The following is a 24,832-nucleotide window of genomic DNA, read 5'->3' as shown; positions in this document are numbered from 1 at the left end:
TATGTGTGCTCTATGTAGCACCTTAAATTGGACCAGGCTAAGCCTGGCACACGAGGAAGAGGAATTTACCCTACTTAGGGCATCAGCCCACAAACCCTCCTCAATCTCCTCCCCGAGCTCTTCTTCCCATTTTCCCTTCAGTTCTTCTACCAGCTCCTCCCCCTCTTCTCTCATCTCCCGGTATATTTCGGACACTTGGCCCTCCCCGACCCCCCCCCCCCCCCCGAAAGCACCCTGTCCTGGATCCCTTGTGTCGGGAGCAGCGGAAATTCCCTCACCTGTTGTCTCGTGAACGCCCTCACCTGCATATACCTAAAGATATTCCCCGGAGGCAGCTCATACTTTTCCTCTAGTGCTCCCAAGCTCGCAAACGTCCCATCTATAAATAAGTCTGCCACTCTCCTAATTCCTGCCCGTTGCCTGCTCTGGAACCCTCCGTCCAACCTCCCTGGGGCAAACCTATGGTTGTTCCTGATCGGGGACCACACCGAGGCTCCCAGCACACCCCTCTGTCACCTCCATTGCCCCCAGATACTTAATTTTGCCGCCACCACTGGGTTTGCGGTAAACCTTTTCGGGGAGAGCGGAGGTGGCGCCGTCACCAGCGCTTTTAAGCTCGTTCCTTTACAGGACGTCATCTCCAGCCTTTTCCACGCCGCCCCCTCTCCCTCTATCATCCACTTACAAATCATCGCCACATTAGCGGCCCAGTAATAGTTGCCCAAATTCGGCAAAACCAGTCCCCCTCTGTCCCTGCTACATTGCAGGAACCCCCTCCTTACCCTCGGGGCCTTCCCTGCCCACACGAAGCTCATGATGCTCCTATCTATTTTCTTGAAAAAGGCCTTAGTGATCAAGAAACGGAGACATTGAAACACAAATAGGAACCTCGGGAGGACCATCATCTTAATCGCCTGCACTCTGCCCGCCAGTGACAGCGGCTGCATATCCCACCTTTTGAAATCCTCTTCCATTTGCTCCATCAGCTGAGTCAGATTGTGTCTATGTAAGGTTCCCCAGCTCCTGGCTATCTGAATTTTCAGGTATCGGAAGTTTCTTTCCATTCTCCTTAGCGGTAGGCCGTCTATCCCTCTACTCTGGTCCCCAGGGTGTAGCACGAAAAGCTCACTCTTTCCCATGTTAAGCCTATATCCCGAGAAATCTCCAAACTCCCTCAATATCTGCATGACCTCTGTCATCCCCCCCACTGGATCCGCCACATATAGCAGTAGGTCATCTGCGTAGAGTGACACTCGGTATTCCTCTCCCTCTCTAACCACCCCTCTCCATTTCCTGGAGTCTCTCAGCGCTATGGCCAGCGCGAACAGTAATGGGGACAGCGGGCATCCCTGTCTTGTTCCCCTATGTAGTCGGAAATACTCCGATCTTTGCCGATTTGTGACTACACTTGCCATTGGGGCCCCATAGAGGAGTTTAACCCAGCTGACAAACCCCTCCCCGAACCCAAACCTCCTCAGCACCTCCCATAGATACTCCCACTCTACCCTATCAAATGCCTTCTCTGCATCCATCGCCGCCACTATCTCTGCCTCCCCCTCTGATGGGGGCATCATTATCACCCCCAATAGCCGTCGCACGTTGACATTCAATTGTCTCCCCTTTACGAACCCTGTCTGATCTTCGTGCACCACCCCCGGGACACAATCCTCTATCCTCATTGCCAGCACTTTTGCCAACAACTTGGCGTCCACATTCAGAAGCGAGATAGGCCTATAAGACCCGCATTGCAGCGGATCTTTATCTCGCTTCAGGATTAGTGATATCGTCGCCTCCGACATTGTCGGGGGTAGAGTCCCCCCCTTCTCTGGCCTCGTTAAAGGTTCTTACCAGTAGCAGGGCCAACAAGTCCACTTATTTCCTGTAAAATTCGACCGGGAACCCGTCAGGTCCCGCGGCCTTCCCTGCCTGCATGTTCCCCAGCCCTTTGGTCACCTCGTCCACTCCCCCCATTTGGTCCATAAACCCCCTAAGCACCTTGGCCGCTGCCGGCCTTCTTCCGGTCCTGGATCTAGATCTATCTAACCCTGGGTCTAGCACGGTGTTGAAGTCCCCCCCCCCCATTACCAGGTTTCCTACCTCCAGGTCCGGGATGCGTCCCAGCATCCGCTTCATAAATCCCGCATCATCCCAGTTCGGGGCATATACGTTGACCAGCACGATCTCCATTCCCTGCAGTCTGCCACTCACCATCACATATCTGCCCCCGCTGTCCGCTACAATGTTCCTAGCCTCGAACGACACCCGTTTCCCCACCAATATGGCCACCCCTCTATTCTTTGCGTCCAGCCCTGAGAGGTACACCTATCCCACCCATCCTTTCCTTAACCTAACCTGGTCCGCCACCTTCAGATGCGTCTCTTGAAGCATGGCCACGTCTGCCTTCAGTCCTTTTAAGTGCGCGAAGACTTGGGCCCTCTTAATCGGCCCATTTAGGCCTCTCACGTTCCACTTGATCAGCCGGACTGGGGGGCTGCCTGCCCCCCTCCCCTGTCGACTAGCCATCACCCTCTCTGGGCCAGTCCCATGTCCCGCGCACCCACCCGTCCCCCAGACAGCGCATTCCCGCCTCGACCACCTTTTCTCTTACCAGCTCCCTTTCGATCTCAGCAGCAGCAACCCAGTTGTCCCCCCCCTGCGCCCCGCCCCCCATGCTACATCCCCATCCAGCATGGTTACTCCCCCCATATTGCTTTCAAGTCAGCTGACTTCAACTGACCCCGGCTTCTCCCGCTCTCTCCCCCCCCCCCCCCCCCCCCCGGTGAGGAACTCCCATCCTCCTTGCGCCTATCTTCCCACCATCATCTCTTTGGCACGGGAAAAGAAAAAGAAACCCCGCGCTTTCTAGAACCATCCCTCCCCCATGGCGCAGCTCTCCCTACAGCCCCGTTCCCATACCCCATCCCCCACCTGTGTCTCTTTTCCCCCCCACCGGCACCCACATTTCTCAGTGTCTCCCCCTCCCCAATTTACACCTCTATACATCAGCATTGTCGTTTCCCCTCCAACATCAGTCCCTCAGTTCTGGTCCAGTTTCTCTTTTTGAATGAAGGTCCATGCTTCTTCCGACGTTTCAAAATAGTGATGTCTATCCTGGTGCGTGCCGGCTGCAAAATCCCGAACTATACTTTCTTCTTATGCAGCACCTCCCATTTGAGCCTTTTAACAGCACAGATTTGAAAGGTGTAACAGGAGTGTGATGTGTCATTAATGAGCTATGCACAAAAATTGCTGGACTTGGAAAGGGTCTAGAGGTTCACAAGAATGATCCCTGGAATAAAGAGCTTGTTGTATGAGTTACGGTTGAGGTCTCTGGGTCTGTACTTGTTTGGAAGGATGAGGGGGGATCGTATTAAAGCTTACAGGATACTGAGAGGCCTGGATAGAGTGGACGTGGAGAGGATGTATTGTAGGAATAAATAGAACCAGAGGACACCATCTCAGACTGAAGGGACGATCCTTTAAAACAGAGACGAGCAGGAATTTCTTCAGCCAGAGGGTGGTGAATCTGTGGAACACTGTTGCAGAAGGCTGTGGAGGCCAAATAACAGTGTTTTTAAGGTAGAAATAGGTTCTTGATTAATAAGGGGATCAGGGGTTACATAGAACATAGAACAATACAGCGCAGTACAGGCCCTTCGGCCCACGATGTTGCACCAAAACAAAAGCCATCCAACCTACACTATGCCATTATCATCCATATGTTTATCCAATAAACTTAAATGCCCTCAATGTTGGCGAGTTCACTACTGTAGCAGGTAGGGCATTCCACGGCCTCACTACTCTTTGCGTAAAGAACCTACCTCTGACCTCTGTCCTATATCTATTACCCCTCAGTTTAAAGTTATGTCCCCTCGTGCCAGCCATATCCATCCGCGGGAGAAGGCTCTCACTGTCCACCCTATCCAACCCCCTGATCATTTTGTATGCCTCTATTAAGTCTCCTCTTAACCTTCTTCTCTCCAACGAAAACAACCTCAAGTCCATCAGCCTTTCCTCGTAAGATTTTCCCTCCATACCAGGCAACATCCTGGTAAATCTCCTCTGCACCCGCTCCAAAGCCTCCACGTCCTTCCTATAATGCGGTGACCAGAACTGTACGCAATACTCCAAATGCGGCCCTACCAGAGTTCTGTACAGCTGCAACATGACCTCCCGACTCCGGAACTCAATCCCTCTACCAATAAAGGCCAACACTCCATAGGCCTTCTTCACAACCCTATCAACCTGGGTGGCAACTTTCAGGGATCTATGTACATGGACACCTAGATCCCTCTGCTCATCCACACTTTCAAGAACTTTACCATTAGCCAAATATTCCGCATTCCTGTTATTCCTTCCAAAGTGAATCACCTCACACTTCTCTACATTAAACTCCATTTGCCACCTCTCGGCCCAGCTCTGCAGCTTATCTATATCCCTCTGTAATCTGCTACATCCTTCCACACTATCGACAACACCACCGACTTTAGTATCGTCTGCAAATTTACTCACCCACCCTTCTGCGCCTTCCTCTAGGTCATTGATAAAAATGACAAACAGCAACGGCCCCAGAACAGATCCTTGTGGTACTCCACTTGTGACTGTACTCCATTCTGAACATTTCCCATCAACCACCACCCTCTGTCTTCTTTCAGCTAGCCAATTTCTGATCCACATCTCTAAATCACCCTCAATCCCCAGCCTCCGTATTTTTTGCAATAGCCTACCGTGGGGAACCTTATCAAACGCTTTGCTGAAATCCATATACACCACATCAACTGCTCTACCCTCGTCTACCTGTTCAGTCACCTTCTCAAAGAACTCAATAAGGTTTGTGAGGCATGACCTACCCTTCACAAAGCCATGCTGACTATCCCTGATCATATTATTCCTATCTAGATGATTATAAATCTTGTCTCTTATAATCCCCTCCAAGACTTTACCCACTACAGACGTGAGGCTCACCGGCCTATAGTTGCCGGGGTTGTCTCTGCTCCCCTTTTTGAACAAAGGGACCACATTTGCTGTCCTCCAGTCCTCTGGCACTATTCCTGTAGCCAATGATGACATAAAAATCAAAGCCAAAGGTCCAGCAATCTCTTCCCTGGCCTCCCATAGAATCCTAGGATAAATCCCATCAGGTCCCAGGGACTTATCTATTTTCAGCCTGTCCAGAATTGCCAACACCTCTTCCCTACGTACCTCAATGCCATCTATTCTATTAGCCTGGGGCTCAGCATTCTCATCCACAACATTATCTTTTTCCTGAGTGAATACTGACGAAAAATATTCATTTAGTATCTCGCCTATCTCTTCAGACTCCACACACAATTTGCCATCCCTGTCCTTGACTGGTCCTACTCTTTCCCTAGTCATTCGCTTATTCCTGACATACCTATAGAAAGCTTTTGGGTTTTCCTTGATCCTTCCTGCCAAATACTTCTCATGTCCCCTCCTTGCTCGTCTTAGCTCTCTCTTTAGATCCTTCCTCGCTACCTTGTAACTATCCATCGCCCCAACCGAAACTTCACACTGCATCTTCACATAGGCCTCCTTCTTCCTCTTAACAAGAGATTCCACTTCCTTGGTAAACCACGGTTCCCTCGCTCGACGCCTTCCTCCCTGTCTGACCGGTACATACTTATCAAGAACACGCAGTAGCTGATCCTTGAACAAGCCCCACTTATCCAGTGTGCCCAACACTTGCAGCCTACTTCTCCACCTTATCCCCCCCAAATCACGTCTAATGGCATCATAATTGCCCTTCCCCCAGCTATAACTCTTGCCCTGTGGTGTATACTTATTCCATCATTAACGTAAACGTCACCGAATTGTGGTCACTGTCCCCAAAGTGCTCTCCTACCTCCAAATCCAACACCTGGCCTGGTTCATTACCCAAAACCAAATCCAACGTGGCCTCGCCTCTTGTTGGCCTGTCAACATATTGTTTCAGGAAACCCTCCTGCACACACTGTACAAAAAACGACCCATCTATTGTACTCGAACTATATCTTTTCCAGTCAATATTTGGAAAGTTAAAGTCTCCCATAATAACTACCCTGTTACTTTCGCTCATATCCAGAATCATCTTCGCCATCCTTTCCTCTACATCCCTAGAACTATTAGGAGGCCTATAAAAAACTCCCAACAGGGTGACCTCTCCTTTCCTGTTTCTAACTTCAGCCCATACTACCTCGGAAGAAGAGTCCCCATCTAGCATCCTCTCCGCCACCGTAATACTGCTCTTGACTAGCAGCGCCACACCTCCCCCTCTTTTGCCTCCTTCTCTGAGCTTACTAAAACACCTAAACCCCGGAACCTGCAACATCCATTCCTGTCCCTGCTCTATCCATGTCTCCGAAATGGCCACAACATCGAAGTCCCAGGTACCAACCCACGCTGCCAGTTCCCCTACCTTGTTTCGTATACTCCTGGCATTGAAGTAGACACACTTCAAACCACCTACCTGAACACTAGCCCCCTCCTGCGATGTCAAATCTGTGCTCCTGACCTCTATACTCTCATTCTCCCTTTCCCTAAACCTACAATCCAGGTTCCCATGCCCCTTGGGGAGAAAGCAAGAGAATGGGGATGAGAAAAATATCAGCCATGATTGAATGGCGGAGCCAACTTGATGGGCCGAGTGGCCTAATTCTGCTCCTGTCTTCTGGTAACAGACTAATTAGATTGTCCCACAGTGCGGTTATGGAGTCAGTTCTAGGATTTTGATAACTATGAGATATTTTCAAGTCAGCACACTGTGCAACTTGAAGGGAAGCCTGCAGGTGCTGCCTTGCACTAGCTGCCCTTGCAGAGTTCATGGGCTTGGAAAATGTGAGAGAAGTACCGATGAGTTGCTGCGGTGCACTGCCGAGACGATATTCACTGAAGTCACTAAGTGAACGTGTAAAGTGATGAATGGGTGCAAATCAAATGGGTTTCTTAGTCCTGGATGGTATTATATTTTGTGTTGGAGCTGTATTCATTCAGACAAGTTGAAATTCCATCACATCCGATTTCTGCCTTGTAGATGGTGGAAAGGCTTTGGGGAAGTCAGGTGAGTCATTCCCTGCTGTGTACTTAACCTTTGACCTGGTCTTATAGCCACAGTATTTATGTGACTGGTCCAGTTCAGTTTATGTCAAGGTGTTGAGGACGGGTGCCCATGGACAGTTACACATCGGAGATCTTCAATTTCTTTAACATTCAAAAGCAGACAAAAAACAGGTAATGAAAATAAGCTTTATTATAAGAAGAAATCAATACAAAGATGTCCATTTACCTTCTGTACAATGGCAAAACATAAATTATAATTTAGAGGAAACTAAACTTTGTTCTGCGAAGTTCCAGCCATATCCAGTCCTCCAGTTTGGTGTCAAGTGCAAAAATAATTTTTCTAATTACGTCCCTGTCTCCTTTTCTAATAAATTCAAAACTTTTAACTTTGGCCCTGAAAGGTTAAAGAGAACAATGGGCCACATTGTCTGATGGGCTTGGAAAAATCAAAACTTGGATGAAAGACCCAACATCTTCTTGAAGTATCCATCGGAGTGAAAAATCTTTTGCGCTCCCCTTTTTTGTTATGGTTCAAATGCAAAATTGACAATACTTAAACTTAAACAATCAGTGTGATCAGAAAGACTGTTACAAAAGAAGTAGCACTTTCCTCTCCAGAAATAAACCATTCAAAACCTTCTTGGGAGTTCAATATAATTTCAAATGGCGCTAAAGTTACGATCGTGCATTGCGTTCCGTTTCGGCCAGACATTCCCTCACTAGGCCTCGAGCATGAATAATTCCTGGAATATGAAAAGAGAGACACAAATACATATTCAGTTCTGAAGAAGTCGTATTCGATTTGTAAACCCTTTCTCTCACCACAGATGCTGTCAGACCTGCTGAGTTTTCCCAGCACCTTGTTTTTATTTCAGGTTTTACAAGATTCAGACTCAGTCTTTTGCTTTTATGGCATAAGGATGTAACCAACTTCAGAGTTCCTGAAACGAAAACTATCGGTAAAATGACTAAACTGCAGCCGTTGCCCTTTTATTGCCTCCCTCCTTTTCTTCCCACTTATTATGGAGTCACTGATAGTTCCCAGCCAGCTCATCCAAGGCAACAAGTCTGCATGTGTCAGTTTAGACAGACATCTTGATCAATGGAACAAGTGACATCAAAATCAAACCCCAACCGATCCCCACCTACTCTTCCTCCAAAGCACTAGACAATCATAGACTTTACAAAGAAGGAGACTATTTGGCCCCTCGAGTCTGTACCGGCCCTTGAAAAGAGCACCCTACACCCCCTCCACCCTATCCCCGTAACCCCACCCAACCTTTTTGGACACTAAGGGCAATTTAGCATGGTCAATCCATCTAACCTGCACATCTTTGGGTTATGGGAGGAAACTGGAGCATCCGGAGGAAACCCACGCACACACGGGGAGAACGTACAGACTCCTCACAGACAGTGAATGGTAGAATCGAACCTGGGACCCTGGAGCTGTGAAGCAACAGTGCTAACCACTGTGCTACCGTGCCGCCCAATGTCCAGAAGAGGCAATTATTTAAAATTCATTCTGTCCCAATGCTGGGACAATTGGAACACCCCAATAACACCCTGGCTGTAATCAGCCAATTCAGAATTCACCCAGAATCTTGCACTGTATCACACCACAAAGTGGCAGCAATCAGAACAGCACATCCATAGCCCTGAAATACCTAAAATGACAATGCGATGGGGTACACAGTAAAAACTAGTTTAACTTTCTCAGTAAATTAATAAGAGTATATAGTTGAATCATAGAATCATAGTGCCGAAGGAGGCCATTCGGCCCATCGAGTCTGTACAGACCCTTGGAAAGAGCACCCTACCCAAGACCACACCCTCACCCTATCCCCGTAACTCAACCTAACCCTTTGGACACAAAGGGGCAATTTAGCATGGCCAATCCACCGACAGCACCTACTCCACAATAGTTCTCATTACCGGGGCCCCGCAAGGCTGCGTACTTAGCCCCCTACTATACGCCCTGTACACACAGGACTGCGTGCCAAAATTTAGTTCCAACTCCATCTACAAGTTTGCTGACGATACGACGATAGTGGACCGGATCTCGAATAACGACGAGTCAGAATACAGGAGGGAGATAGAGAACCTAGTGGAGTGGTGGTCATTGACTTCAGGAAGCAAAGTACTGTACACACCCGTCAGCATCAACGGGGCCGAGGTGGAGATGGTTAGCAGTTTCAAATTCCATGGGGTGCACATCACCAAAAATCTGTCCTGGTCCACCCACGTCGGTGCTACCACCAAGAAAGCACAACAGCGCCTATACTTCCTCAGGAAACTAAGGAAATTCGGCATGTCTACATTGACTCTTACCAACTTTTACAAATGCACCATAGAAAGCACCCTATCCGGCTGCATCACAGCCTGGTATGGCAATTGCTCGGCCCAAGACCGCAGGAAATTTCAGAGAGTTGTGAACACCGTCCAGTCCATCACACAAACTGCCTCCCATCCATTGACTCCATCTACACCTCCCGCTGCCTGGGGAAAGCGGGCAGCATAATCAAAGACCCCTCCCACCCGGCTTACTCACTCTTGCAACTTCTTCCATCGGGCAGGCGATACAAAAGTAAACAACCCCCTTGTGGACTGACCCGATTAACACTACACCCACGTATGCTTCACCCGATGCCGGTGTTATGTAGTTACATTGTGTACCTTGTGTTGCCCTATTATGTATTTTCTTTTATTTCTTTTTTCACTGTACCTCGGTACATGTGACAATAAACAAAAATCCAAATCCAAACTGTGCCACCCTGAGTTGAGGTAAGTATGAGAGGAACGAAGAAGGGGCAGGTGTTTTGAGATAAATAACTATTAAAGTATGAACAGGAGGGATTATTAAAGCCAAATCAATCAACCAAACTCATGAAGAAAAATATTCACGTTCCTGGAGAGAGCAGAACAAAAGATTTGCATTAGCTAGCTTCAATCTACTGTAATCACCATCAGGGGGGGAGATGGTAAGGCAGTGGTAATGTAACTGGGCTGATAATCCAAGAGTTCAGGCATGGGGACCAGAGTTCAAATCCACCAAGTCAGCTGGTGTGATTAAATTTAAACTCAAAATTAATAAATGCAATTAATTCATACATCTGGAATTGAGAGTTAGCAAAGTATCGATACCTGAAACATCTGGTTCACTAATGTCCTTCAGGGAAGGAAATCGGACGTCTTCTGGCTTACATATGACTCCAGACCCACAGCAATATGGGTGACTCGTAACAGCTCGTACAAACTGGAAGGGCGACACATGGGCAGGACCGGGACTAACTAACAACAAAGAAAAGTACAGCACAGGAACAGGCCCTTCGGCCCTCCAAGCCTGCGCCGACCATGCTGCCGTCTAAACTAAAATCTCCTACACTTCCGTGGTCCGTATCCCTCTATTCCCACCCTATTCATGTATTTGTCAAGATGCCCCTTAAATGTCACGATCGTCCCTGCTTCCACCACCTCCTCCGGCAGCAAGTTCCAGGCACCCACTACCCTCTGTGTAATAAACTTGCCTCGTACATCTCCTCTAAACCTTGCCCCTCGCACCTTAAACCTATGCCCCCTAGTAATTGACCCCTCTACCCTGGGAAAAAGTCTCTGACTATCCACCCTGTCTATGCCCCTCATAATGTTGTAGAACTCTTATCAGGTCGCCTCTCAACCTCCGTCGTTCCAGTGAGAACAAACTGAGTTTATTCAACCTCTCCTCATAGCTAATGCCCTCCATACCATGCAACATCCTGGTAAATCTCTTCTGCACCCTCTCTAAAGCCTCCACATCCTTCTGGTAGTGTGGCGACCAGAATTGAACACTATACTCCAAGTGCGGCCTAACTAAGGTTCTATATAGCTGCAACATGACTTGCCAATCTTTATACTCAATTCCCCGGCCAATGAAGGCAAGCATGCCGTATGCCTTCTTGACTACCTTCTCCACCTGTGTTGCCCCTTTCAGTGACCTGTGGACCTGTACACCTAGACCTCTCTGACTGTCAATACTCTTGAGGGTTCTACCATTCACTGTATATTCCCTACCTGTATTAGACCGATGTACGGGGGGGGGGGGGGGGGGGGAGTATTTGCTAGTTAGGTAATTTTGACATTCTGAATTCTCCCTCCGTGTACCCAAACAGGTGCCGGAATGTGGGGACTAGGGGATTTTCACAGCAACTTCATTGCAGTGTTAATGTAAGCCTACTTGTGACAATGAAGATTATCTTCCTTTCCTCCTTTAAGATATAGCTTAAAATCCATCTGTTTAACCACGTCTTTTATCATCAATCCTCAGTGCAATATTTCCTGCGAAGCACCCTGGGGTGTTTTATTACATTCAGGTGCAATACAAATGCAAGTTTTGTTGTGATGGTGGTGAGCCAGTTGGGTTTTGACAATAATCCAAAACTTTGTGGCTACTTTTACTGGCACCAGTCTTTTAAAAAAAATATTTGAAATATGATCCCGACTCTGGGTCACTGTCCGTGTGGAGTTTGCACATTCTCCCCGTGTTTGCGTGGGTTTCGCCCCCACAACCCAAAGATGTGCAGGTTAGGTGGATTGGCCAGGCTAAAAAAAAAAAAAATTGAAATAAACTTGGATTTTCATGCTGGTGGGATATGAACTTGCTCTTACTGGCCACATCCCATGCTTAAAAGTTGGATATTCTACAACTTAATAATAAACTTAGTCACAAGTGGGCTTACATTAACATTGCAATGAAGTTACTGTGAAAATCCCCTAGTCGCCACATTCCGGCACCTGTTCGGGTACACAGAGGGAGAATTCAGAATGTCCAATTCACATAACTTATTAAACAAATGCAGGGTAATCACTCACTTGGTTAAGCACTTGCTAAATCAGAAACAGTGCAGCATTCAACTACAATCACTAAGAAAGCACAGAGAGTATTGATCTGTTATATACCACGTTTTAGACGTTCCATTGCACTTTTACTGCCCGCATATGTTGGTCGAATGTCTTTGCCCAACTCTTCGATTATAGCAAGCAGCTCCGCATATTTACTCTGTGGCGCCTGAATGCTGCTCATTCCCTAATAGGGAAGAAAGAGGGAAATACACAATCAACATTGAAAGTTCAGCGTATTAGGCAGCAGTGACAATAAATAGAAAACAACAACTTGCATCTGTACACAAGTTGGTTATTCGGCTCAATATGTCTGTGCTAGCTCACTGAAAAAACGACCCAATTCAGAGTTTTGACTTGAGTCACTTGATACAGTTGATCAAGATGGAAACGATGGTGAATGTCGTCCTCCTCAATGATCCACCACTGACTGGCTGCTTTGGAAACTGTACTTCCAGACCCACAGCAGCCATTGGCCTAGCTGCTTGTCAATCAGAGTTGGCCACAGAATCCCCAGTGCAGGAGGCCGCCATTCGGCCCAGAGGGTGTGCACTGACCCTCAGAAAGAGCACTCTACCCAGGTGCACCCACCCGCCCAACCCATCCCTGAACCTAACCTGCACATCCCTGGACACTAAGGGGCAATTTAGCATGGCCAATCCAATTAGACTGCGCATCTTTGGACTGTGGGAGGAAACCGGAGCACCCGGAGGAAACCCACGCAAATGCCACACGGAAATCCGTCCATCGAACATAACAGCGCAGTACAGGCCCTTCGGCCCTCGATGTTGCACCAAACTGTGAAACCACTCTAAAGCCCATCTACACGATTCCCTTATCATCCATATGTTTATCCAATGACCATTTGAATGTCCTTAGTGTTGGCGAGTCCACTACTGTTGCAGGCGGAGCAATTCCACGCCCTTACTACTCTCCGAGTAAAGAACCTACCTCGGACATCTGTCCTACATCTATCTCCCCTCAATTCAAAGCTATGTCCCCTCGTGCTAGACATCACCATCCGAGGAAAAAGGCTCTCACTGTCCACCCTATCCAATCCTCTGATCATCTTGTATGCCTCAATTAAGTCACCTCTTAACCTTCTTCTCTCTAACAAAAACAGCCTCAAGTCCCTCAGCCTTCCCTCATAAGATCTTCCCTCCATACCAGGCAACATTCTGGTAAATCTCCTCTGCATCCTTTCCAATGCTTCCACATCCTTCCTATAATGCGGCGACCAGAATTGCACGCAATATTCCAAATGCAGCCACACCAGAGTTTTGTACAGCTGCATAATGACCTCATGGCTCCGAAACTCAATCCCTCTACCAATAAAAGCTAACACACCGTACGCCTTAACAACCCTCTCAACCTGGGTGGCAACTTTCAGGGATCTATGTACGTTGACACCGAGATCTCTCTGCTCATCCACACTGCCAAGAATCTTACCATTAGCCCAGTACTCTGTCTTCCTGTTATTCCTTCCAAAATGAATCACCTCACAGTTTTCTGCATTAAACTCCATTTGCCACCTCTCAGCCCAACGCTGCAGCTTACCTATGTCCCTCTGTAACTTTTCACATCCTTCCGCACTGTCCACAACTCCACCGACTTTAGTGTCATTGCAAATTTACTCACCCATCCTTCTACGCCCTCCTCCAGGTCATTTATAAAAATGACAAACAGCAGTGGCCCCAAAACAGATCCTTGTGGAACACCACCAGTAACTGGACTCCAGTCTGAACATTTCCCATCAACCACCACCCTTTGTATTCTTCCAGCTAGCCAATTTCTGATCCAAACTGCTAAATCCCCCTGAATCCCATGCCTCCGTATTTTCTGCAGTAGCCTACTGTGGGGAACCTTATCAAATGCTTTACTGAAATCCATATACACCACATCAACTGCTTTACCCTCATCCACCTGTTTGGTCACCTTCTCAAAGAACTCAATAAGGTTTGTGAGGCACGACCTATCCTTCACAAAACTGTGTTGACTATCTCTAATCAAATTATTCCTTTCCAGATGATTATACATCCCATCTCTTATAAACCTTTCCAAGACTTTGCCCACAACAGAAGTAAGGCTCATTCTGGTCTATAGTTACCGGGGTTGTCTCTACTCCCCTTCTTGAACAAGGGGACAACATTTTCTATCCTCCAGTCTCCTGGCACTATTCCTGTAGACAAAGATGACTTAAAGATCAAAGCCAAAGGCTCAGCAATCTCCTCCCTAGTTTCCCAGAGAATCCTAGGATAAATCCCATCCGGCCCAGGGGACTTATCTATTTTCACACTTTCCAGAATTGCTAACACCTTCTCCTTATGAACCTCAAGCCTTTCTAGTCTAGTAGCCTGAATCTCAGTATTCTCCTCGACAACATTGTCTTTTTCCTGTGTGAATACTGACGTAAAATATTCATTTAGCACCTCTCCTATCTCCTCAGATTCCACGCACAACTTCCCACTACGGTCCTTGACTGGCCCTACTCTTACCCTAGTCATTCTTTTATTCCTGACATATCTATAGAAAGCTTTAGGGTTATCCTGCCAAAGACTTCTCATGTCCCCTCCTTGCTTTACCCTCATCCACCTGGCTCTTCTTAGCTCTCTCTTTAGGCCCTTCCTGGCTAACTTGTAACTCTCGAGCGCCCTAACTGAACTTTCATGTCTCATCTTTACATAAGCCTCCTTCTTCCTCTTGACAAGTGTTTCGACTGCTTTAGTAAACCACGGTTCCCTTGCTCGACCACTTCCTCCCTGCCTGACAGGTACATACGTATCAAGGACACGCAGTAGCTGTTCCTTGAACAAGCTCCACGTTTCCATTGTGCCCATCCCCTGCAGTTTTCCTCTCCATCCGATGCATCCCAAGTCTTGCCTCATCGCATCATAATTGCCTTACCCAGTACCAAATCCAATATGGCCTTGCCTCTCGTTGGCCTATCTACATACTGTGTCAGGAAACCCTCCTGCATACACTGAAGCAGCAGTACTAACCACTGTGCCAACAAAGCACCAGATTCCCCGTTCCATCCTTTCTCTTTGTTTTAAATAAATTTAGAGTAGCCAATTATTTTTCTTTTCCAATTAAGGGGCAATTTAGCATGGCCAATTCACCTAACCAACACATCTTTGAGTTGTGGGAGTGAGACCAAGCAGATACGGGGAGAACATGCAAATCCCACACGGACAGTGACCAGGGCCAGGATTCGAACCCGGGTCTGCAGTGCCGCAATCCCAGTGCTAATCAATGCGCCACCTGCCGCCCCCATCCTTTCTCACTTCATGCGAGGAGGGCTAATTGCCGACGTCAGTGGAAATATACTGAGGTGGAGGACAGAATTCCAAATCGTGACTTAAATAAAGGGTTTCAGCCCAGTTCCCTCCAGCTTGTGCTGCGAACCCCTTACCTGACCGTGCCATGTGGCTGCACGCCAGAACAGGTGATCAGCGCACAAGCAAAACTGCGACAGTTTTACGTGTACTCACTACAATGAATGTTGAAACACTGAGGTCACTTTGCTCATTGTTTCAGGCATAACACGCGCTCACAAACAATCATGTCGCCGCCAGAAGTCTTATCGATTGTTATAAAATCTAGGAAAGCTAAAAACTGCTGTCTGTAAAACACACAGAACAAAGTTTGGACCTGTGACAATATCCAATTTTAATCACTACCTACAATGCCATCCTGAAAAGTTTAAACCCCCCCCCCCCCCACCCACCCAAATGAAATATAATTTTTACATATGTGGACATCTGAAGAAATGCCACTCTTTTGCGAATTGAGTGTTTCGAAGAGATAGAAGCAGAACTAGGCTATTTGGCCCATCAAGTCTGCTACACCATTCAATCGTGGCTGATACATTTCTCGTTATTCCTGCGCACTCCAGCACTGTGGAAGCATTATTTAGTTCCAGAGTATGGCTTGCAACTAACGAATGGTGTACAAAGAAAGATGGGCGACATGGTAGCACAGTGGTTAGCACCGTTGCTTCACAGCTCCAGGGTCCCGGTTCTATTCACGGCTTGGGTCACTGTCTGTGCGGAGTCTGCACGTTCTCCGTGTCTGCGTGGGTTTCCTCCGGGTGCTCCGGTTTCCTCCCACAGTCCCGAATGACGTGCTGTTAAGTGAATTGGACATTCTGAATTCTCCCAGTGTACCCGAACAGGCACCGGAATGTGGGGACTAGGGGATTATCGCAGTAACTTCATTGCAGTGTTAATGTAAGCCTACTTGTGACAATAAAGATTATATTATTATGAACAAAGTAAAATACAGTACAGGATCAGGCCCTTCGGTCCTCCAAGCCTGCGCCGACCATGCTGCCCGACTAAACTAAAATCTTCTACACTTCCTGGGTCCGTATCCCTCTATTCCCATCCTATTCATGTATTTGTCAAGATGCCCCTTAAACATCACTATCGTCCCTGCTTCCACCACCTCCTCCGGCAGCGAGTTCCAGGCACCCACTACCCTCTGCGTAAAAAACTTGCCTCGTACATCTACTCTAAACCTTGCCCCTCGCACCTTAAACCTATGCCCCCTAGTAATTGACCCCTCTACCCTTGGAAAAAGTCTCTGACTATACACTGTCTATGCCCCTCATAATTTTGTAGACCTCTATCAGGTCCCTCAACCTCCGTCATTCCAGTGAGAACAAACCAAGTTATTCAACCTCTCATCATAGCTAATGCCCTCCATACCAGGCAACATCCTGGTAAATCTCTTCTGCACCCTCTCTAAAGCCTCCACATCCTTCTGGTAGTGTGGCGACCAGAATTGAACACTATACTCCAAGTGTGGCCTAACTAAGGTTCTATACAGCTGCAACATGACTTACCAATTTTTATACTCAATGCCCCAGCTAATGAAGACAAGCATGCCATATGCCTTCTTGACTATCTTCTCCACCTGTGTTGCCCCTTTCAGTGACCTGTGGACCTGTACACCTAGATTTCTCTGTCAATACTCTTGAGGGTTCTACCATTCACTGTATATTCCCTACCTTCATTAGACCTTCCAAAATGCATTACCTCACATTTGTCCGGATTAAACTCCATCTGCCATCTCTCCGCCCAAGTCTCCAAACAATCTAAATCCTGCTGTATCCTCTGACAGTCCTCATCGCTATCCGCAATTCCACCAACCTTTGTGTCGTCTGCAAACTTACTATATATACTACGACCAGCAAAGGTCCCAGCACTGATCCCTGCAGAACACCACTAGTCACAGCCCTCCAATTAGAAAAGCACCCTTCCATTGCTACTCTCTGCCTTCTATGACCGAGCCACTTCTGTATCCATCTTGCCGGCTCACCTCTGATCCCGTGTGACTTCACCTTTTGTACCAGTTTAGCTGGATGAGGCACCTTGTCAAATGCCAATTGTTGAAGGTTCATTGCCATAAGTATCATATGACTGCACCCTGTGTGATGGAAATATATATTTTACAATACCTGCAAATAACCCATAGAGGGTGGTCCATAGTCATTGAACAGTGGTCTAAATGGCTGCACTGAGCTCCCCAAACTTGTAGAAGGAGATGGGACACTGCCAACTGTTGGAGAAGGATTTGAGTTAATGATGTATCAGTTTGCAAATTCTGAACGTTCACCAGTTTCTGTACAAAACAATGAGTTGTCAAATATATTATTCTGTAAAAAGTGAAAGCTCTTTATCTCACCCAATACTTTGTTGACTATGTTGCAGCTTCAAAACAAGCTGATGTATCCAGAGGACCCACCAACGGTGCAGCTGTGCGAGGCCTAGTTTGGGAAATGAAGCAGCACAGCCTGAACGCCTACCGGCTGCGATAAGTGGCTCGGGGTGCTAGAATTTTGACTTCAGCACCCTCAACTAGGAAGTGGAGGCAGGAAAATAATCAATTAGGAATCAGGGTCACAATTGCTGTATAGTGACTTTTGTCAGAAAGTGAGAGAGAGTGGGGGGGGGGGGGGGGGGGCGGAAAGAGTGGAGATATTGGGTGCAGCTAGGATCAGACTGGGTTGGCATTATCAAGGTTCAATATCCCAGAGACATTCATTAGAATGTCAACAATCACAGGAGAAGTGGCCTTTTCCCAAAAGGGTGACCCTAGTTGCAGCCGCCTGGTTCAGTGTCCCTGTATCCGCCTCTCTGACCCCAGCCTTCAGGAGAAATGTCAGAAATCGGAATGTCAATCTCACATTGAGACTGAAGGCAGGAAACAACCAGAAAGTCCAATTTAATAATACCTGTAGTTTCAGTGCACCGAATGGACAGATCATAAACACTCAAACACTCCCCTGTAGGAGGCTGCAGGGCACAGCGAGAACCTTAGGTTATTCCTGTCGTATTCAGGTGATTCACGGAAGACCCCACGGAATTGGGCTGGTTTAGCACACTGGGCTAAATCGCTGGCTTTTAAAGCAGCCCAAGGCAGGCCAGCAGCACGGTTCAATACCCGTACCAGCCCCCCCGAACAGACGCCGGAATGTGGCGACTAGGGGCTGATGTGTTGGGTGTTCTGGATCACAGACAGGTCACCAACACTTGAAATAGTGCAACACTAGGGGCTAGTTTAGCACACTGGGCTAAATCGCTGGCTTTTAAAGCAGACCAAGGCAGGCCAGCAGCATGGTTCGATTCCCGTACCAGCCTCCCCGAACAGGCGCCGGAATGTGGCGACTAGGGGCTTTTCACAGTAACTTCGTTTGAAGCCTACTTGTGACAATAAGCAATTTTCATTTCATTTCAGTTGTTTGTTTTGAAGGCGGCTCGTCCACACTGGAATTACTCCCATACGCTTCACATCAGGAACTTTTGCTGCACAAACTTTGAGGATCGCTACTATCAGCAAGAGACTGGGAGATTGAGCAGAAACGGTCAGTTCACACAGGCTGTAACCAGAAGGTAACAAGATCTGACCCAAACGGAAAAGACAGTCAACATCCTATATTGATAGAGCACAGCGATGGGCAACCTGGGCCAATGAGTGGGCCACAGGATTGAAATGGAGCTTGTTCACTAACTATGACCCATGAATAAGATTTAATACTCACCAAATATTTAATAACGAGTTATAGAATTTAAAAAAATAAATACATTTAGAGTACCCAAATCTTTTTTCCCCCATAGGGGCAATTTAGCGTGACCAATCCACCTACCCTGCACATCTTTGGGACACGGGGGAGGGCAGAGGGATGCTGATGGTAGAGGACCATAGACTGGCGACCCTGGGGGGGAAACTTACAGAGAAGCCCCAACGCCCGAAAGGGAATCTGCTCAGAAATCTACAACTGCGCAACTCCACAAGGAGACAAAACCGTTCCCCCGGAGACCCACACACATTCCTGCTAACGATGATAGAGCCGGACTGGTTAGGAGATTACAAATGTGGCGACATATATAGGCGACATAAAGAAAAGGTCAGGACTCCATTGGACGAGACAAGATGAAGGTGAGAGGAGGAACTGGGCATTAGGGGGAGGACTCTGGATTGAAGTGCTGCACAGCATCAACTCCACCTCCTCCTGAGCTGGGCTAAGCCTGATGCAGCTTAAGGTAGTGCCTAGAGAACACCTTACTAAGACACGCATGAGTGGATTCTTCCTGGGGGTGGAGGACGAGTGTGAGCGGTGTCAGGCCAACCACACCCACATGTTCCAGTCCTGCCCCAGACTCAGGGAATTCCAGACGGCCTTCTTCGAGGCTATACCCAAGGTGGTGGGGGTCGAGATGAAGCCGTACCAGACTGTGGGGGTCTTTGGGGTAACAGGGCACCCAGAGCTATGGATAGGGAAGGGGGCTTCACTTGTCGCCAGGCGGAGACTTCTGCCAGGGTGGAAGCCGGCAGCGCCTGTGCGGGCATCGGAGTGGCTCTCAGATCGAGTCAAATTCCTGAGGCTAGGAAAGATCATATTCTCCCAGCCCCGGGTCACTGTCCGTGTGGCGTTTGCACATTCTCTTTTTAAAAAAAATAAATTTTAGAGTACCCAATTCATTTGCTCCAATTAAGGGGCAATTTAGCCTGGCTGATCCGCCTACCCTGCACATCTTTGGATTAGAACAAATGCACATCTTTGGATTAGAACCATGCTGCCCGTACAAACTAAAATCTTCTACACTTCCGGGGTCCGTATCCCTCTATCATCATCCTTGTGGGGGTGAAACCCACGCAAACACGGGAGAATATGCAAACTCCACGCAGACAGTGACCCAGAGCCAGGATCGAACCTGCGACTTGGCACTGTGATGCAGCAGTGCTAACCACTGTGCTACCGTGCTGCCTGCATTTGCACATTCTCCCCGTTTGCACGGATCTCATCCCCGCAGCCCAAAGATGTGCAGGTTAGGTGATTGACCATGCTAAATTGCCCCTTAATTGGAAAAAAAGAACTAGGTATTTTAAATTTAGATAACAGAAAATATAAAATTCAGAATAAGAGGACCCAGAGGAGAGATTCCACAACACATGGCACAAATTCACAAGGCGCGGGAAGGGGTGAGGACTAGTTGGGGTTGGGGCAGAAACTGGGGGACAGGAGAGGGAGGGGAGATCGCGAGGAATAGGGAAAGAATGAGGAGGACCACTTACTGGAGAGATGACAGGTCTCCCCACACGGGGAGATAGCGGGGTAATGAACAGACCCACCTTCCCTCAAAACCTAAGCTGGGGGGGGGGGTGTGCAACCACCAGCTGAATGGGGTTTATCGACGAGCAAGGGGAACGAGCAACTACATCTGTGGGGATAAAGCTTGGGGCACATAAGAACTAAGAACATAAGAACTAGGAGCAGGAGTAGGCCATCTGGCCCCTCGAGCCTGCTCCACCATTCAATGAGATCATGGCTGATCTTTTGTGGACTCAGCTCCACGTTCCGGCCCGAACACCATAACCCTTAATCCCTTTATTCTCCAAAAAACTATCTATCTTTATCTTAAAAACATTCAATGAAGGAGCCTCAACTGCTCCACTGGGCAAGGAATTCCATAGATTCACAACCCTTTGGGTGAAGAAGTTCCTCCTAAGCTCAGTCCTAAATCTACTTCCCCTTATTTTGAGGCTATGCCCCCTAGTTCTGCTTTCACCCGCCAGTGAAAACAACCTGCCCGCATCTATCCTATCTATTCCTTTCATAATCTTATGTTTCTATAAGATCCCCTCGCATTCTTTTAGATTCCAACGAGTACAGTCCCAGTCTACTCAACCTCGCCTCATAATCCAACCCCTTCAGCTCTGGGATTAACCTAGTGAATCTCCTCTGCACACCCTCCAGCGCCAGTACGTCCTTTCTCAGGTAAGGAGACCAAAACTGAACACAATACTCCAGGTGTGGCCTCACTAACACCTTATACAATTGCAGCATAACCTCATTAGTCTTAACCTCCATCCCTCTAGCAATGAAGGACAAAATTCCATTTGCCTTCTTAATCACCTGTTGCACGTGTAAACCAAATTTTTGCGACTCATGCACCAGCACACCCAGGTCTCTCTGCAGTGGCATGTTTTAATATTTTATCATTTAAATAGTAATCCCTTTTGCTGTTATTCCTACCAAAATGGATAACCTCACATTTGTCAACATTGTATTCCATCTGCCAGACCCTAGCCCATTTACTTAACCTATCCAAATCCCTCATCTTAGTGTCATCTGCAAACAAGGACACATTGCCCTTGGTCCCCAACTCCAAATCATCTATGTAAATTGTGAACAATTGTGGGCCCAACACTGATCCCTGAGGGACACCACTAGCTACTGATTGCCAACCAGAGAAACACCCATTAATCCCCACTCTTTGCTTTCTATTAATTAACCAATCCTCTATCCATGCTACTACTTTACCCTTACTGCCATGCATCTTTATCTTATGCAGCAATCTTTTGTGTGGCACCTTGTCAAAAGCTTTCTGGAAATCCAGATATACCACATCCATTGGCTCTCCGTTATCTACCGTACTGGTAATGTCCTCAAAAAATTCCACTAAATTAGTTAGGCACGACCTGCCCTTTATGAACCCATGCTGCGTCTGCTCAATGGGACAATTTCCATCCAGATGCCTCGCTATTTCTTCCCTGATGATAGATTCCAGCATTTTCTCTACTACCGAAGTTAAGCTCACTGGCCTATAATTAGCCACTTTCTGCCTACCTCCTTTTTTAAACAGTGGTGTCACGTTTGCTAATTTCCAATCCGCCGGGACCACCCCAGAGTCTAGTGAATTTTAGTAAATTATCAATAGTGCATTTGCAATTTCCCATGCCACCTCTTTTAGCACTTTGGGATGCATTCCATCAGGGCCAGGAGACTTGTCTACCTTTAGCCCCATTAGTTTGCCCATCACTACCTCCTTGCTGATAACAATCCTCTCAAGGTCCTCATCTGTCATAGCCGCATTTCCATCAGTCACTGGCATGTTATTTGTGTCTTCCACTGTGAAGACCGACCCAAAAAACTGTTCAGTTCCTCAGCCATTTCCTCATCTCTCATTATTAAATCTCCCTTCTCATCCTCTAAAGGACCAATATTTACCTTAGCCACTCTTTTTTGTTTTATATATTTGTAGAAACTTTTACTGTCTGTTTTGATATTCTGAGCAGTTTCCTCTCAATCTATCTTACTCTTCTTTATAGCGTTTTTAGTAGCTTTCTGTTGCCCCCTAAAGATTTCCAGTCCTCTAGTCTCCCACTAATTTTGCCACTTTGTATGCTTTTTCCTTCATTTGATACTCTCCCTTATTTCTTTAGATATCCACGGTCGATTTTCCCTCTTTCTACCGTCCTTCCTTTTTGTTGGTATAACCTTTGCTGAGCATTGTGAAAAATCGCTTGGAAGGTTCTCCACTGTTCCTCAACCGTTTTCACCATAACGTTTTTGCTCGCAGTCTACTACCGCCAAGCAGCAGGAGCCCCTGCTGAACCCCAACACACCACTGTAAAAACGGAACACTAATGTATAGATGTTGGGTAGCACGGTAGCATTGTGGATAGCACAATTGCTTCACAGCTCCAGGGTCCCAGGTTCGATTCCGGCTTGGGTCACTGTCTGTGCGGAGTCTGCACATCCTCCCAGTGTGTGCGTGGGTTTCGTCCGGGTGCTCCGGTTTCCTCCCACAGTCCAAAGATGTGGTTAGGTGGATTGGCCATGATAAATTGCCCATAGTGTCCAAAATTGCCCTTAGTGTTGGGTGGGGTTTCTGGGTTATGGGGATAGGGTGGAGGTGTTGACCTTGGGTAGGGTGCTCTTTCCAAGAACCGGTGCAGACTCGATGGGCTGAATGGCCTCCTTCTGCACTGTAAATTCTATGATAATCTATGTAAATATTAAGTAGCTTTGGAGCCCAGTCACGGTGACAGCGAGGGGCTCAACTCTTGTTGATTATTATTTTTTAAATTTAGAGGAGCCAATTATTTTTCTTTTCCAATCAAGGGGCAATTTAGCGTGGCCAATCCACCTACCCTGCACATCTTTGGGTTGTGGGGGTGAAACCCTCGCAGACATGGGCAGAAAGTTTATTGGATAAACATATGGATGATAATGGCATAGTGTAGGTAGATGGCTTTTGTTTCGGTGCAACATCGTGGGCCGAAGGGCCTGTACTGCGCTGTATTGTTCTATGTTCTAATGTGCAAACTCCACACGGACAGTGACCTAGGGCCGGGATTCAAATCCGGGTCCTCAGCGCCGCAGTCCCAGTGCTTAGCAGGCTGCCCTATTGTTGGTTATTACTACTGTTGTCACATTGCCTCTTACATTCAAAACACCAATAAAAATATTTTTCAAAAAGAAAAATTAATCTTGCCCCTTGTTGTTTTTGCCAATTATCTTTGATTGTATCCTCGGTTACTGATCATCCAGCCCGTAGAAGCGATTCCTTCCTATTATAATCCAGAAAGCCTCTTATTAAACCCTCTAACTTTCTCTGCTGCCAGGAGAACATCGTCAACCTCTCCAGTTTCTTCTCCTTGTCCTTCATCCTTGGTACTAAATCTCGCCTGAACCCTAACTTAAGGCCATGGCTTCTGTCCTTTTTCGCAATATAAACTTGCAGATTTAGGTGGAGGGCATTGCTGTCATTGGGAAGCAGCTTTTCGTGACCACAGATGAGTCCAAGCTGAGTGGGTAAGAGAAACTAATTTTATTACTAAGTAATAGTTTGTACAATACTCCCAGTGGGTCGGAGGTGTCGCTTCCAAACCTGGCTGACTTTTAATCAGCTGTTATTAGAGTGTCCGCGGTCTCCCCTCCCCTCTGCGGGCAGTTCATACTCAACAAGACTCACGGGGAGACTGTTTGCTTCTACCCCATAGGTCTCGTGCGGGTTATAACACAGCTCATCCACAGCCAGGACAAAAGTTTACACTACTGCTGAATTGATGCACCACTTCCCTGAAATTAGGAAGCTACTCAGGATCTACCCCATTCTAGCCATGACAGACCCAACCATCATGGAATGGAGGGGTGGGGGGTGAGAAGGGAATATTTAATATCAAATTCCAGTCTTTCTTCTACCAGGTTCAACTATTGCAGCACAACCTGGAAATCCTTATCAGTGTGGCTTTATTCTGCATCTAACTTGTCCTGGGAGTGTTTGATATTGCAGGAAGCTTTATTCTGTATATTTTTTGTTATTCATTCATGGGATGTGGATGTTGCTGGCTGGGCCAGCATTTATTGCCCTTCCCTAATTGTCCTTGAACTGAGTGGCTTGCTCGGCCATTTCAGAGTCAACTACATTGCTGTGGGTCTGGAGTCACATGTCGGCCAGACCAGATAAGGACAACAGAGTTCCTTCCCTAAAGGAACGTTTGTGAACCAGATGGGCGTTTGCAATCGGCAATGGTTTCATGTCATCATCAGATGTTTTAATTCCAGATTTTTATGCAATTCAAACTTAACATCTGCTGTGGTGGGATTTGT

General features: G+C 47.2%; 1 protein-coding gene across 1 annotated transcript; it reads right to left on the bottom strand.

Annotated features, from left to right (window-relative positions):
• Positions 1 to 7,223: 7,223 nt before the first annotated feature.
• Positions 7,224 to 17,790, bottom strand: LOC140428211 (cyclin-dependent kinase 2-associated protein 1). The gene is made up of 4 exons (XM_072514456.1): positions 17,617 to 17,790; positions 17,390 to 17,490; positions 11,989 to 12,115; positions 7,224 to 7,799 (listed from the first exon to the last, which is right to left on the bottom strand). Exons 2-4 carry the CDS (start codon positions 17,402 to 17,404, stop codon positions 7,732 to 7,734), a joined length of 210 nt encoding a protein of 69 aa, XP_072370557.1. The 5' UTR covers positions 17,405 to 17,490; positions 17,617 to 17,790; the 3' UTR covers positions 7,224 to 7,731.
• Positions 17,791 to 24,832: the final 7,042 nt, after the last annotated feature.

This window comes from Scyliorhinus torazame, chromosome 1 (assembly GCF_047496885.1).
Source record: "Scyliorhinus torazame isolate Kashiwa2021f chromosome 1, sScyTor2.1, whole genome shotgun sequence".
Taxonomy (NCBI): Eukaryota; Metazoa; Chordata; class Chondrichthyes; order Carcharhiniformes; family Scyliorhinidae; genus Scyliorhinus; species Scyliorhinus torazame.
Note: the sequence above shows the minus strand (reverse complement) of the source record. Positions and strands in the feature narration are given on the sequence as shown.